The sequence below is a fragment of the Quercus robur genome, chromosome 10 (genome assembly GCF_932294415.1).
Source record: "Quercus robur chromosome 10, dhQueRobu3.1, whole genome shotgun sequence".
Lineage (NCBI taxonomy): Eukaryota > Viridiplantae > Streptophyta > Magnoliopsida > Fagales > Fagaceae > Quercus > Quercus robur.
Window position 1 is genome coordinate 28,912,685 of NC_065543.1, and position 15,389 is coordinate 28,928,073.

The 15,389-nt window shown below is 34.7% G+C and overlaps 1 protein-coding gene across 5 annotated transcripts; it reads right to left on the minus strand.

The window, feature by feature from the left end:
* Nucleotides 1-4,253: 4,253 nt before the first annotated feature.
* On the minus strand, nucleotides 4,254-14,885 carry LOC126701415 (uncharacterized). Of its 5 annotated transcripts, none has more exons than XM_050399504.1 (11): nucleotides 13,941-14,883; nucleotides 12,761-13,018; nucleotides 11,232-11,474; nucleotides 10,912-11,061; nucleotides 9,132-10,561; nucleotides 8,193-8,272; nucleotides 7,989-8,070; nucleotides 7,784-7,909; nucleotides 7,518-7,624; nucleotides 5,638-5,795; nucleotides 4,254-4,631 (listed from the first exon to the last, which is right to left on the minus strand). In XM_050399504.1, exons 1-11 carry the CDS (start codon nucleotides 14,379-14,381, stop codon nucleotides 4,551-4,553), a joined length of 3,156 nt encoding a protein of 1,051 aa, XP_050255461.1. In that variant the 5' UTR covers nucleotides 14,382-14,883; the 3' UTR covers nucleotides 4,254-4,550. The 5 variants fall into 5 exon arrangements, 3 of the variants coding, with proteins under 3 accessions (XP_050255461.1, XP_050255460.1, XP_050255459.1); XM_050399503.1 differs by having other exon boundaries at nucleotides 4,254-4,683; nucleotides 8,205-8,272; nucleotides 13,941-14,882; XM_050399502.1 differs by having other exon boundaries at nucleotides 4,254-4,683; nucleotides 13,941-14,881.
* Nucleotides 14,886-15,389: the final 504 nt, after the last annotated feature.

Genomic DNA, 15,389 nt, shown 5'->3' on the forward strand with positions numbered 1-15,389 from the left:
GCACTAATGTAAACATTTACATATCAAGCTCTAATATCCTCTTGACTACTTCGCAACTAACCTTAATGCTATTGTATTGTTGCTTAATGCTTTATGTTACAACTATTCTATATTTCTTGTTTCATACCACTTGTCAATCACATTATTTTTATTGTTCAAGGGAAAGCACAACAGTAGCGGCCAATGGGTGACCCTATTGGCATAAATTCCGTACTCAACTCCTACCCTCAAGATCGATTCTAACTCTCAACGTATCAAAGCATGACATGTGTTCAAGCAACAAAAATCATCTCAAACACCTATTATCTAAATGGATTAGATGGACCTCCCCAAATCAACTTTTATAAAAATAAGCCAAAGGGAACCTAGGCATGGCTGAAGTTGGTGAGCTACTTAGAAGCTAGTGGGCTACTATTACTAGATTCTTCCTGAACTTATGTTTCATTATTAGTATAGTGGCCGATCTTTAGGCAATTAGATATGGGCTTCAATTAGCCTAGAATAGGGGTTTTAAAGAAGATAAAATTAGAATCTAACTCCCAACTAGCTAATTACTTAATATTTGATTGTAGGTGACTTCTGAACTAGTCATGGATAGTCTCGCGAAAAGACTAGCAGATAGAGGGAGCATTCAACGAATATGAATAATACTGATAGAAATAAAGATCAAAATATCCACGAGATGAAGTGGAATTGCATTAAGATGAAGAATCCAAGCAGGAATTGCAAATAAAACTGGGAAAACAAAGAACAGCTCTTCAGTTCAGAGCTGAAATTAAGATAAAATTACATCAAAACTGCATGCCTATTTATAATCGCTAACTAAACTAACAAATTATTACAACTAGGTTGGTTGTCAAACACCACAAGTCTAAGAAGTGCTTGTTGAAGTTAGCACTAAACCTTAGAAATCAAAATGATGGCTTGAAATCAGCCATGTTGGATCTTGTGGAATATGCTGGACAGTATCTTCCGATGATAAATGCCACACTTTTTATTAACTACTTTTGAGATTTTATGGTATAGAAGTATAAAACACGTGCTGCTTAAGTTTGTCATGATAAGTGAGTCCAAATCTTCTATTGTGCTCTCTCTACTCCACTTTACACTCTACTAATAAAAACTTACCACATGTTTGTCTATTTAATCTATACTATTATATAAGGGGGTTTTAAGCTATGAACTCAAAGCCCACTTCCAAGCCGTGGACTCAGTTTCTAAATCTTAGGCATTTCTTCTTCCTCACTTAAACGTAACTTGCACATAAATGCTAGAGGAAGTTGCTAAAAATTATGACATTATCCCTATCTAACTAATTTGTTTCTTCTTCGGAATTACCACTTTTATTTGGAATTCAAATTAACTCTCACTAAAGTATAACTTGCACATAAATGCTAGAGGAAGTTGCCGAAGTCATTAACACCGCCAGTCACAACCATACTCCGTCACAAGTAACAACCATACACGGCCACCAAATACACACCACTACCACCTTGTCTTTAGATCCATAAATGGGTATTACTTTATGTGTTTGGTTTTGTAGGAGTATGTGTGTTTCAAACTCTTAAATTATGCTTGTGTCCCACATTGTTTAGAGATGAGTTCTCATGTAGGTTTATAAACCATTGCACCTCTTAAGTGATAGCTTGAAAGATAATGGGCTTAGGGTCGGAGTTGGGCTTGGGTTGGACTTAAACTAGTCTCTATCTCTCTTGGGCCTCATTCCTTTTCCCTTTCTTTTGTTTTTAGCCCATTTTGGTTCTGCCCGTTGGGCATTAAACAGCAACCCGTTGGGGCATTTATTGTGCTGCCTGTGGGCTTGCACAGTAACCATTGGAAGCAGCCCATGTCCTTTACTTAGTTAGCTTATTAAACCCTACAACACACACTATTCATTTATCATATTTCTTCCTCTTCTCCAGCCGTATCTCCCCTCTGTTTTGCTGCACAGAAATTTTAGCTTCAATTTTTTTTAAAGAAAGGAAAGGCAAGTAAAGCTGTTCCTAGTTCTTCTTGCTTGAGTGTGTGATCAACTTGAAGAAATTACTATAATCTAATCTGTGGGGGTTGTTCGGCCAAGAGAGTCATTCACACCGAGTTTTACTCCAAGTGGCACGAAGCAACCTTTAAAGACAACACATTTTGCGTGATTCTATAATTTGTGAGATCTTTCTAACTCTATCTATTTATTTTTGTCATTGCTAATTTTTTAGAGTTTGTATTGTTGAATCAAAACTTGTTTATTTAGCCATATTTTCCAATAGGTTTTAGTGAAAACAGAGGAGATGAAATAGAATGAACGTGCTATTTTAGATTACCATTGAGAGGCATTACTGCACTGAGAAAATTTAGATGCCTTGACTTAATTCTTGAACTTGATTTACAGAGACCGATTTTGGTTAGAAATTATAGTTCGATTGCTTGAAATTGTTTTGGTATTGGGGAGGTTTAATTTATGCTTAGAAGCTATGAGAAGTTGTCTAAAGATGGGACCAAATTGAAAATGTCTAGCTTCGGTGTTGTTTGTCTACTTTGTAACGATTATGAATGTGGGATACTGCTTTGGCTATTTGGAGGTCTTGATGTAATTTTTTTTTTCAGTGTACCAGTACCACAAATTGGACTAGGTGGATTTGGTGGCGGTGTTTGGCCGTTGATTACTTCAGCAATTTGGTGGTGGTGGACAAGTGATGCTGGGTAGTGGTGGGAATGTGTATGGTTATTTATTTATTTTAGGAAACTTAAATAAGAAAAGACAAAAAATTGTCATTTACTGATTTACTCAAATAGATGGACAAGTGACAAGTATTTTATTCATGAAGTATAGAGTAGAGGTGGGAAAGTGGGACAGAAGATTTGCACACCCATTTTTTTAATAGCTACTTTCTTATGGGATTGTATTGGGATAAAACATATGTGCTCAAAATTTAATCATGTTTGTTGTTCTTGACTTCTTGTTAATGTTTTGGAACTTGTTGCTCATTTCTAGTTTATTTAATAGAAGATTATCTGTTTGCATGCAAAAATAAAAATTAAATTAAATTAAATTTTAAAAATAAAAATGGCCCCATAATTCATCGTTTTAACCTTTGAAACTTTATTGATGGATGATAAATCAATTTTATTCACTTAGAGATCACCAATAAATTAAAGAGAGAAAAGTTAACAAAGAGTGAAAAAAATGATTGCATGGTAGTAAAACAGAGAGAGAAAAAGAACGTCTCAAAATGACAATTTTGTTTTGGTGAAAAGTGTTTAATCATGGAGCTAACAACAAATCAAGGTCTTAAAAATCAAATAAAAGATATTGATGATATTTTGGAACTTGCTGCTCCTTTCTTTTGTATTCTTTGCATTATTTTAATAAAATATTCTCCGTTTGCATGCAAAATAAGTAAATAAATAAACTTTTATAAAATAAAAATAAAAATATAAAAGAGAGAGAGAGAGAGAGAACAAAGAAAAAGGATCATATAATAGTAGAGAAAGGAAAAGAACACCTCTCAAATGACAGATTTGCTTTGGTGAAAGGTGTATCATGGAACTAATAAAAAATCCAAAAACGAACAAGAGTGAGGTATAATTGTCAATTTAAATGATATCTAATTATCTTCTTTCTTTTTAATTGTAATTTTTGGAAAAAATCAAACAAGGGCAAATGGTAAATTCCAACCATTTCTCTCCCCTCTACTCTTTCTTTCGAAACTTCCAAACAGTGTGATCTATAGTACTATAGTAGAATAATACTTACTATATTAATATTGAATTATTGATCAGGGCCTACCATTTTGGCATCAAAACATTGATTAGTTTATGAACATGATGGAAAAAACTATATAGACTTCATAACAAAGTGAGAGTGAAAGATGGTGGAAGAAGACTTATGGTACATTTGGATTGAAGAAGAGAGAGGGAGAGTAGAGTAGAATCAACCCAAAATTAACCTATTTTCAACCAACTCTATTCTACTCCCCTCCACTCCCCCTCTCTCCCCCCTCAATCCAAACAGACCCTTCATAGCAAGGGCATTTTTGGTCTATGTTCTTCGACAATATTTGCAGGTACCAATGCAGGGCACAAGTACAAGAGAAAGATAATGCCACATGAATTTGGCTTGTCATTCGATAATAATCTTAGACACAACAACGATTTACTGTACACTCTTATATGACTATTAAAAGCTAAAGTTTACTGTACAATTTCCTAAATGAAAATGTGTGTGAGGGAGAGAAACTGAGCAGGACAAGACAACAGATAATATCAATTTCCTTTGATGTTGTGTACTGTACAAATTTTGTACATAAACTACTAAAGAATAAAAATCAAAGAATACAAAAAAAGGAAGCAAAAAATGGGAAGCAAAAACAAATGAAAATGCAGATCAAAAGAATGAAATGAATATAAAACAAACAAAAAACAAGAAAAAAAAAGAGGGCTTCAAGATATACATTTCACAAGCAAAGGAAACATGGATGTTCCTGCATGGATTGCCTTCACCAATGCCACGAACTGGAACAGACTGTCTTCAGAGAACCACCTGATCATCCATGTTACAGGGCTTGAAGCTGTTTTTTCATCATTGATTGCTGCAACCTTCTTGTCAGCTTTGGCAGAGGAGCAGAATACTGATGCTGTACATTTCAAAGCTACGGTCACACACCAACTCTCTCTAGTCTCAATGACCTAGAAATGGAGTTTAGATATGAATCAAATATTTTGCACCCCTCATTTTGCACACCTCCAATGATTTTTTTCTTTTTTTTGGTTAGAAAAAAATCTTGGTTTAAGTCATGGAGCAATGAGGCAAGGAAAACAACAAATATTAAAATATATCCTTTTTTTATAATAAAATTCCTTCAATTAAAGAAAGACCACAATGTCGCAACTGAGCATGGCATGCATAAACCGTTGACTACCATCTATTATAGACATACCTTTCCATTGCAGGCTCAAGAAGATATTAACTAAAGAATACAAAGACAATAATCGCAATAATCCACAAAAGAAATAATAAACATGTCGAACCAGAAACATGTTAGCATCTAAGAATTTGGGAAAGAAAAACAAAAATCTTCTATACAATATAGGAAACTAGAAAATGCTTACAAATGTACAAACCATGTTGCTAATTCAGAATAATAAATAATCCTTTTGCTATGATCTACTACATTGTTATCCAGTAGAGACTGAACAATATATCAACATAGAAGTGAAGACAGTTATCAATGATAATGACGATAACTGTAACTTAACTAGTAATAATAAATAATCCTTTTGCTATGATAACACGTTTTGTCAACCAAAAAACACACGCACATGTGATACCCCAAATTGTTTGTTTGATTGTGTGATATGCGACATGTGCCGAGTCCCACGATGGGTTTTTACTAGGTGGATCTCGGATTTATAAGTGCAGATGTTGTTAGTGCTTTCTTCGGGTTGTTACACAACATGTTTCATCAACCAAAAAAAAAAAAAAAAGAAGAAAAAACACACATGTCAAACCAGGAACAAAACATTAGTGACTCGTGAGATAGAAAAGAATACTTAGCAATTTAGGTGAATGTGATGTATAAAACTAGCAAATGCTTATAAATGTAGGCCTCAAGGAAAGCTTTAGTAAATTCAAAAAGTTACCATCTCAGATATGTCAACGATGGAGCAATATGAATCAACTGAGAAATATGGAGGCAAAGATGAATCCATTGAAAGGGAGCTGAACTGCACAAGGTCCTCAATACAAAGAAGCAGATTGTCTCCAATGACAAACAATGATCTTGAATGCCATGAATCCTCTGTTGCATGTGAGTAGAAAATTTAGCATTATTGTAGAACTTATGGTCATGTAAAAGTAATCATATATTTATAAAACTATTCAACAGATATCCTTTATTTCTCTTTTAAAAGTAGAACATAGGTTCAAAAATTTTAGAGCTGAACACAATTCTTTCAACTTGGTGAAAAAGTAACAGCTCAGATCATGTACAAGCACTCTGTCCCTCCAATAAGTACATGCCCACAAGTGAGCTGATATAGAACATTTCAAAAAATTTAGAGCTGAGTTCAATTCTTTCAACTTGGTGAAAAAGTAACAGCTCAGATCATGTACAAGAACTCTGTTCCTTCGGTAAGTACATGCACACAAGTGAGCTGATATAGAACATTGTTGATGCTATACCTATTCAAGGGGTATCCATTTTATTCATGAGATGGTAATTCCACATTCTAAATAAATTTTGGATACAAGCATCACTAAGCAACAAACCAACATTGAATATCATTAAAGTTTATCCTTGTTGGTGTTAGTTAAATTGTTTGCCTAGTTTAATTATCTATTTTTGTAACAAATCCATGGTAAATACTCAACAGCATTAAGATCTGACAACTACATTTCAAATTTGGTCCATTTTTTTAGTGTATAATAAAAATAAAATAAAAGCTCCAAAAGGTGCACTTTGAGTTTATCAAAAAAGCTTCATAAATCATGCAAATGCGCCTCAACTTATAGGCAAAAAACACTAAGCTTGTAAGCTTTGTGCTTAAGCATGCTTTTACCAACAATGATATTGTATACAAAAGGCATACACACTAAGGGATTTCATCTTGAATTGATCTAGTAAAATCATCCATAACCAACAAAAAGAGAAATACTTGTTGATGAATTGTGATTGGAAACTCACTTGTAATGCTTATACTTGTTTTCACCCTAATTATATCCTTGTCATAAATATCCTTAATCACCTTAATACTTTAGAGGAACTTTCATTTCAAGAACTCACAAATAACCTCTGTAGGTATTATCATACACTCTCTAAATTAAAAAACCATATGAAAATCTTTTCAAGCATATTTGTCCATTAGACAACTAAGAAAGAAAAAAACTTCCATGGTAAATCACCCTGACATAAAACCAAATTGATTTTCTGATATTGGTTGTTATTGATCAAGAAGGAAATCCCAAAGGAACTAGAATTTTTGGTGCAATCGCATGGGAATTGAGACAGTTAAATTTCACTATTGTTTCATGTCTAAACCTATATTCTATCGCTCTCCCCCAGAGCTTCACAGTGAGAATCATAAACTTAATTCCAGTCATTTGTATAATTATGAATATCTTCTTCACTTTTGTACTAAAGTATCAAAGTGTTTTTCCTCCATCACTAGGCATTTTGTTAATGCTTAAGATCTCATTGAAAAGGCTTGTCAACCATCATATACCTACACCCTAAGCACTTCCAAATTTCAGTAGGATCAGGTCCTCCAGCCTTTCCTGTTTTCATTCTCCTTAAATAATCATTTACATCCTCATTATTCAAAGAAACCATCTATTATTTCAAAAACAAATAATTTTAAATGCATTCCTCCATTATTTTTCTTTTTCAATGCTTCACATTATGTTCAATTTCCTTTTCTTGCACCAAGAAATTTTTTTTTTTTCAGTTGAAGACTGAACTCTCACAACATGCTCAGACATTTATATACAAATCATAACAAGGATGAAGAAGTGAGAACTTTACCTTCATTGTTGTTGTGCCAGAATAGCACCATAGAATATTGGAATATGCTCACTTTCAAACCTCCATATACTTGTTTCTCAAACAATTCAACCTGAACCTGCTCCAAACTGCCATTTAAATTTCCAAAACCAGTCTATCATAACAAAGAAACGGAAATTTGTATATATAGCCTACTGACTTTGGAACTAAATAAATATAACAAAGAAATAGTACACAGAGTAATGCCAAAGCAAGTTCCAAAACTAAACGTTTAGGCCACAAATCACCTTCTTAAAGAACAACTGTCATTTGCCTCATGTGGATCAAAAATTTTCAAGGTACTAAGTAATTGACTTGACTTCTGAATGCTTCTAGTAATAAACACGTATGCTGAACCTCTGTCAATGTACACCCTGTCTCAAACACAGAAAAAGAGAGTTTTTAGGAAAACGATTGGTTCTGGATTTACTAAAAGTACCAGAAATCACTAACCTCACAACCTGAAGTCCTAATCCTACTGACACCTCTCTGATATCTTCAACTTTATGGCAACCTAATAAGCTAATAATAGATCCTGCATAAAGCCACTTCAGCTGTCATTAGGCTGGAAATACAGCAGAAGAAATCTCCCAGTAATCATAATTAATAATAAAATCAATGAAATATATGCCTCCTGCAGAGACTTCATAACCCGACCTGATCCATCACCTGTGACTCCAATAAGCAGCACATAAAACTTGTTTTCACTGCTCAGTAACAGAACCACTTTTCCGCATCTGGAACAATGAAGACAAATTAAAAATGAAAAGGCCAACTTCATCTATAAATAATTAAAACATTAAATGTTTCTAAATATTGTTTAGTCTATTGGGAAGTCCAAATAACAAACATAAAAAATGGTATATGTAGCTTTAGAGAAACAATATCTTAGAGAACATGATCCAACCATGTATGAATAAGAGAACAGAGATCAGATTTGTTTAACTTTTTTATTTTTTGATAATTCAAGAGTTGGAGGTGGGAGGATTTGAATCTTAGATGTCTTTACTAGAAACAACAAGAGGTGCCAACTAGTTGAGTTACAAGACTCTTGGCAGATATCAAATTTGTTTAGTCCAATTCTATAATTTGATAGTTACAATGGGGGAGGGGATTTGAACCTTAGATGTCTATGTTGAAAACACTAGGAAGTACCAATTAGTTGAGCTACAAGACTTTTGCAAATGTAACTATGTCTCACTGATATTTAGAACTTAGTGGTGGGGTGAATACAGCACTTAATATCACTCCACAGAGTTATGCTTTTCACAAGAAAATTCCAGAAGTACATATAAAAAAAAAATCATAACAGAGAGCATGCCTGATATTAAATTTTAAAATTCCAGTAGAAATAAATTATAACATACATATTCCCAGGATCAGAAGTAGTAGGATTTATTCTCATAATAAAATATAATATGTCGAAATATTTTTTGCGAAAATTATTTAACTGGTAGTCCAAGCATCATTAACAAATCATTTGGCACATGATAACATAAGTGAAATTTCTTTTTTTGTTTTTGTTTGCAGGTGCTAAAAAATCCCTGTCACCCAATTCAGTTTTCCTATCATTCATTGTAATAGATAAATATTTACCTTTCTTTATATTTGGATTCTGGCTCAAGTACACAATCACAATGCAAATACTGCCGACAAGTCTCATGAATGCTGGAATCTGCAACATTTATATTGAAATAGTTCTCAATAAAATCATTACCACCTGTTGATGAGCACCTAGATCCAGAAAAACTACTAGCATCAATTGGTGGGGCTCTGTTTCTGTTTGTCCACATCTGTTCCTTATGAATAACTTCTTGAAGTTCACTCTGACATGAAATTTGTTTCCCTTGCTCAGGTTCCATATCAGCTCTAAGAAAATCCAGATTTGCATTTGATTCATGAGATGGTTCTGTTTTGCCAACCACATTATTCTCTGCTACTAGTGAAATAATTCTTTTCTTCATTTTCCTTTTTCCTTTTCTCTTCTCCAAATAATCTGCCTCTTGGTTGACAAAATGAGCAATTTCATCATCAAGAGCAACAGCAGGAAAATCTTTGCCATTTTCTCTCACATGGAAAATTTCATGTCTTTGATCACAATCCTTATCCTCGAAATCATTTGGAGATGAGTTTTCCTTAACACTCCTATTCAGATAATTATCATTCGTAGACTTATCAAATTCTGGTATTGATTCACACGAATCATCATCACTACAGCTGGTATTACTATCAGATGATGCCACTGAATAGGACTCTGCAGATAGCTGCATAATTTCTTCAACTAAGTTGTGACGACGATGAAGAATGTCCTCTTGATAATGAGGGGGTGATCCAGGGCAAGCAATGGTTGAATGAGACTCCGATATATCATCAATGGCTGATAATGGTGATACGCTGAGATTTTCAATCACTCCATGACCTCCTTGGATGCCGGTATCAGGGTGGGAAATTCTAGCTTGTGGAGAAATAATATTAATCCCTTCATGTGAATATGTTTTTAGATGCTCCTTGTTTGTATCCATTCTTCCCAAGCCAACTAGAGAATCCCCGCCACTAATCCCCAATAAACCAATTTGGCTAAAGTATGGATTGGCAGGCAAACCAGTAGATGTATCTGCAAAGGAATTATCAGATTCTAAAATATTTGTACTACTCTCATCTCCAGAAGCCTGAACAGAATCTGAGACATATCTTGAACTTTCACCAAGATATTTTTTGCTTGACCTTTTTTTCATATAATTTTCTTTTTCATTATGCAATGATGCCCCAATATCTTTACCTCTGTCCACAGAGGTCTCAGAAGCATGATCCATCCACTCCTTAAACTCACGCAACCAAAGAACAGAGCGCTCTTTCTTCATGAGTTCAACTCTATTCATCAAATCAACTATTTCAGCTTCATCTTCAGAGATGACAGTATCTGTCCTGCTTTGAATGTCAATGTCACATGATACAGACTCTTGGTCAGAATATACACCTGTGCTCTCTTCTTCGCTCCCAATAGAAGCAAGACGAGACACCTTTCTCTGTAAAAAATAACACCACATTAAAACTAATAAAAAGAAAACATAAGTAACGCAGTAACACAGAGTGCCAACAATAGCCATCATCATAATAATATTATTTAGGGAAAAGAGAGGGAAACATGCTAATTGCTAAACTATTAAGGTCTAGTGAAAAAGCACTTTAAAGCATGAACTACTGTGTGGCAGGAGAATATGGCCAAGCATCACATTAAATTTTTTAACTAGGGTAAAAAGTAATCACCCAAATCTCATAGGGTCTTGCATGTAATTGATTTACATAGCTCCATATTAACTTTTTTTTTTATTATTTTATATAGGTATAGCTTCATATTAACTTCAAAACCACATACCCTTTTTGGGTTAATAGTCCCCTCTTCTTTAGCATCAACTTTTGCAGGAGAATAAAATCCAAAGCTGGCAGGTCGCTTTTGCCTGCTGGCAATAATAAATTGCCGTTTCCAGAACTCTCTGGTGCTAATATTCTTGTCATCTAACTTCAACTAAACAGCATCCGACAGAAGAGGGAAAGAAACTGTAAGTTTAGCTGGGGCGTAAAATTGCAAGCCAAAAAAAAAAATTGCAATTATGATTTAGTAGTCCCAACAAACATAACTAAACATAACTACATAACATAAAGTCCCAAAGAGTAAATATATATTAAATCACTTACTTTTTCTGGATACACAAAAAAGCTGAATGCTTGTGCTCTATACCATCGGGCACAGCACAATGGATTTCCTTCCAACCATAAGCTTCGTAGAGATGGAAGGTCTGCTAGGAACTCTATCTCTGAAAAACTAGAAATTATATTGTAGGAAACATCAAGTCCTTCAAGTGACTTCAAATTCTCAATCCCATGCAATGAAGTTAGAGCATTGTTCCTCAAAACAAGTTTAACAATATGACATGATACCTGCATAGCCCAACAACATCAGAGTATGCATTCAAAGCTAATTACAAATTAAAAATTTATAGCGAATTAAAATCTATTTGGCACTCAGTCTTTAAATCATGCTGCTCAACATTCAATTTATATCAGCACTTTTTCCAAGCCAAAAATAAATATGGTTTTGTATAAATTTAGAATTTCAGATAAGTAAAACAATTTCCAACCTTGGGGTGATGTGATGTTGATGTGGAATAAGAGGATTGTGGAAAAACTATATTACACAGTTGGAGCTTATTCCTTATCTTATTCAGGAGTGTAGAAGATGGCTTTGACTGGGTGCTTTCTGGTTTTTATAGCCCAGATCATAAGAAAAGGAAAAAATCTGTTGGTTGAATTGAAAGAAGGGATGAATATATGGGATGTTCCTTGGTGTGTGGCAGGAGATTTTTATGCTGTCCGCTTTCCTAGTGAGAGGGTTGGAGCATACAGATTTACATTGGCTATGACAGAATTTCCAGATTATATTGGCTACACAAATCTGGTTTATTTTCCACTAATTAAGGTTCTTTCTAAAGGTCTAATAATCAGAACAAGCCTTCAAGGACAAAACTTACATACAGATTTTTAGGTGCAAAACATTAGGATCCCAATTAAACTCAAACACATGGTTGCATTGACTAATAAAACACTAACAGTGTTTCTTTTTTGATAATTTGATAATTGGGGGAGGGGAGATTTGAACCTTGGTGTTTCTACAGTGCTAACCAATTGAGTTGTAAGACTATTGGCAACAATGTTTTCTTTTCCAATGAGAATTTAATTCAGTAGAGCTATGTGTTTGAATTTAATTGGGGAGCCTAATATACTGAGCCTAAGGAACTGTACCTAAGTTTTACCCTTACTTCAATATCTCATCCACAGACTTCTTAATGATTTTTCCACTCAATTAGCCTTTTCTTTTCTGTTCACTCAAATTAAATAATCAGTAAGACTTCTGAATGCATTCAGCCAAAAAGGCATGCAAATGGGAAAACTATTTGTAGCACCAATATTGAAAATTAAATGCTCAAGATGACATTCATATGAGCTAAAGCTTGCCCTCCTGTTTCTTATGGTGGGATAAAGCCATTTGAGCTAGAGCTTCTTGGCAAAACATTCCTTATCTTGTAAAAACTGTGCAATATATACAGTTATACATATGCGTGCACGAAAGCTCCCCAATTTATGGACAGCATTTTGAAGACAAAACCAAAATAATGTACTTTTAGACTACTCTATTTTAACGCGAGTCAACTACTTTAAGGAAGTACCTCGGTGAAGTATGAAATCGATCTTAGGTGATTAAAACCAAGATCCAAGTGCTTCAATTTGGCACACTTGCGAAGATTATCCACTTTTGCAAACTTGTTGCGACTAAGATCAAGTGTTTCCACAACAGGAAGAAGTTGCAAAGACTCATCCATGAGAACCAAGCCATTACACGCACAAGAAACAAATGACAACCGGTTCCATTGCGGAGAGTCCTTTATCTCAGCAATTCTACTCGCGAAAACATGACGTAGAGCATCCTAAAAATTGTTCCAAATCAATTTCCATACAAAGCCAAGCACCAAAAAGAAAATTTTCAATTCAAAAACAGAGATTTACATTCTAAACATACAAAGACTGGAAGTATAACCGCTCCAGATAAAAATAGGAAAAGAAGAAATTGCAAAAAATTTCCTGAATCTCAAAATTTTTTCCCCTTACAGGAACCAATAAGGAAAATACAAGAAGAGAAAAATAAAATAAAAATCCATTTAATTTATCCCAACAATTCTACTCACAAAAACATGCCATAGAGCAACCTAAATATCATTCCAAACCACATCATTCAATTTTTTCCATACCAAACAAAAGTCTAAAAAGAAAATGATAAATTCAGAAACGGAGACTTCCATTAAAAATGTATAAAACTGAAAATAAATGATAAATTAGTGATTGTTCCAAAGGCTTAAGCGGTTATAAAACAATGAATTTAATAACTTAACCATTGTTCTAACTTCTAATAGTAAATTCAAACTGGCATTGAATTCAAGAACAAGAACAGTAACCGCTCCTTATAAAATTTAGGAAAAGTAGAAACTGCAAAAATTTCCAGAATCTCAATTTTCTTTCCCTTACAGGAACCAAAATAAAGAACACAAGAACAATAAAATTAAAAATCAAATCAAATCCATTCAATTTACATTAATTTCATTCCAGAGCCACACTCAATAGTGAAAATTGAAAATAGAACTGTATGAATCAAAGAAAATGTTGAATTCGAAAAACAAAGATTTCCATTCCAAATGTACAAAATTGAAAGTAAATTCAAACTAATATTGAATTCACTATTAGAAAGAAACAGAAGAAGAAAAAAAAATCACTTAATTCACATAAATTTCTTTCCACAACCACACTCAAAACTGAAAATGCATTTCTACAAAGAATTCAAAAACACAGACTCACAGTAGAATTGTGGCAAATGATCTTCTCCAAGGTGTGCCGAAGCTCCAACAATCCTCTAGCTGCTGACGTGGACAAATCGCATCCCCTGAGCTCCAAAACCCTGAGCCTCCCGAACGGCAACAACGAGAGCGGCATAGGATCTCGCGAAGGCGGAGGCAACACCGAAACCACCTTCAACGAAGGCAGAAGCCTCAAAATCCTCCGGAGCTGCTCGAGCGAGCGGTGGTCGCCGAGGTCCGACACGTAGGCGCGGAGATAGTCCACCGGCGCGCCGGCGAGCAAGCCTTCGAGCTCTCTCAGCGCCTCGAGCCGTGACTGCACGTAGTGCAAGCCCGTGGGGTTCACTTTGAGGACCACGGTGCCATCGAGTAACGGGCCGACTTCGGTTTCAACGAACTTCACCAGCTTTTCTTGGTACCGATCGCCAGTGACGATCGCCATTGGAGAATCGATTTCGAGGTGCGAATTAGGGTTGGTTTCTATTGAGAAGAATACGACATCGTCATGAGGTGATGTGTATATATGTGTGTAGATGAATATACATACATGTGACTGCGTATGTATGTGATTTGAGAGAGAGAGAATTAAAAGACGATGGAAGTGAGATTCGAATATGAAAGGAATTTTTATTAGATAGAGAAAGGGGGTTTGGGAGGGATGGGCGAGAGAGAAACGGCCAATTCGGCCATGGCTCTGTGGAGAAAGACAGGCAAAGTCGTTTTTTTTTTTTTTTTATATAATTTATTTTTATTTATTAATTGGACTGAGATTGGAAGAGAAGGAAGGTGAAATAAATTAACAGTGGGTCTAATGATTAGGTTGGGTTAGACTCCGTCGTTTTGGTAAGTTTTATCTTACACTGCGTTTGGGAAGGGGGAGAAGTGGAAGGAATGGAAGGGAAAACAGGGTAAAGGAAGGAATTTCTTGTGTTTGGATGATAGAGGAGAAGAGAAGGACGTCCGTTTAGTAACGTTGTTTTAAAAACTTGTAAAAATATATGTAATCTTTAAATACTGGAAACTGTCTAAACAACGGTTAAAAAATGGACCCGAAATATATAGAAAACAAATCCACCGAGTCCATAATTTGCAATCCAGCCAATTTAGGCGGAAAAGGAAGTAGGAAAACTCAAATAAAATGGTGGTGCCCACCTTTTTGACCTCTAACCATTTGAATTTTCACTTTTGTCCTTTTCTTATACCCCTCTACCTAATTTATGTGGGTATGAAATTCAAAATAATAAAATTTTCTTTTCTTTACTTTTTCCTTTTCCTTTGCAAGTCAAACAAAGGATTACTTCTTCTTTATTTTTTTCCTTTCCTTCCCAATTTCAAACATATACAAATGAAGTGTTTTCTTTCCCTTTTATCCTCCTTTCTTTTCCTTTCACTTCTACTATGTTTGGTAAAACAAAAGGGAAAGAAAATGGGGGAAGAGAAGGGAGAGGAG

What these genes read in the sequence shown, in the direction of transcription:
- LOC126701415 (XM_050399502.1), bottom strand. Translation starts at nt 14,381, where the DNA reads ATGGCGATCGTCACTGGCGATCGGTACCAAGAAAAGCTGGTGAAGTTC. An exon ending in GAATCCAAATATAAAGAAAG is followed by an intron (nt 8,273 to 9,131) that starts GTAAATATTTAT and finishes TCATTGTTCCAG; the next exon opens with ATGCGGAAAAGTGGTTCTGT. An exon ending in AGTCACAGGTGATGGATCAG is followed by an intron (nt 8,071 to 8,192) that starts GTCGGGTTATGA and finishes GGCTTTATGCAG; the next exon opens with GATCTATTATTAGCTTATTA.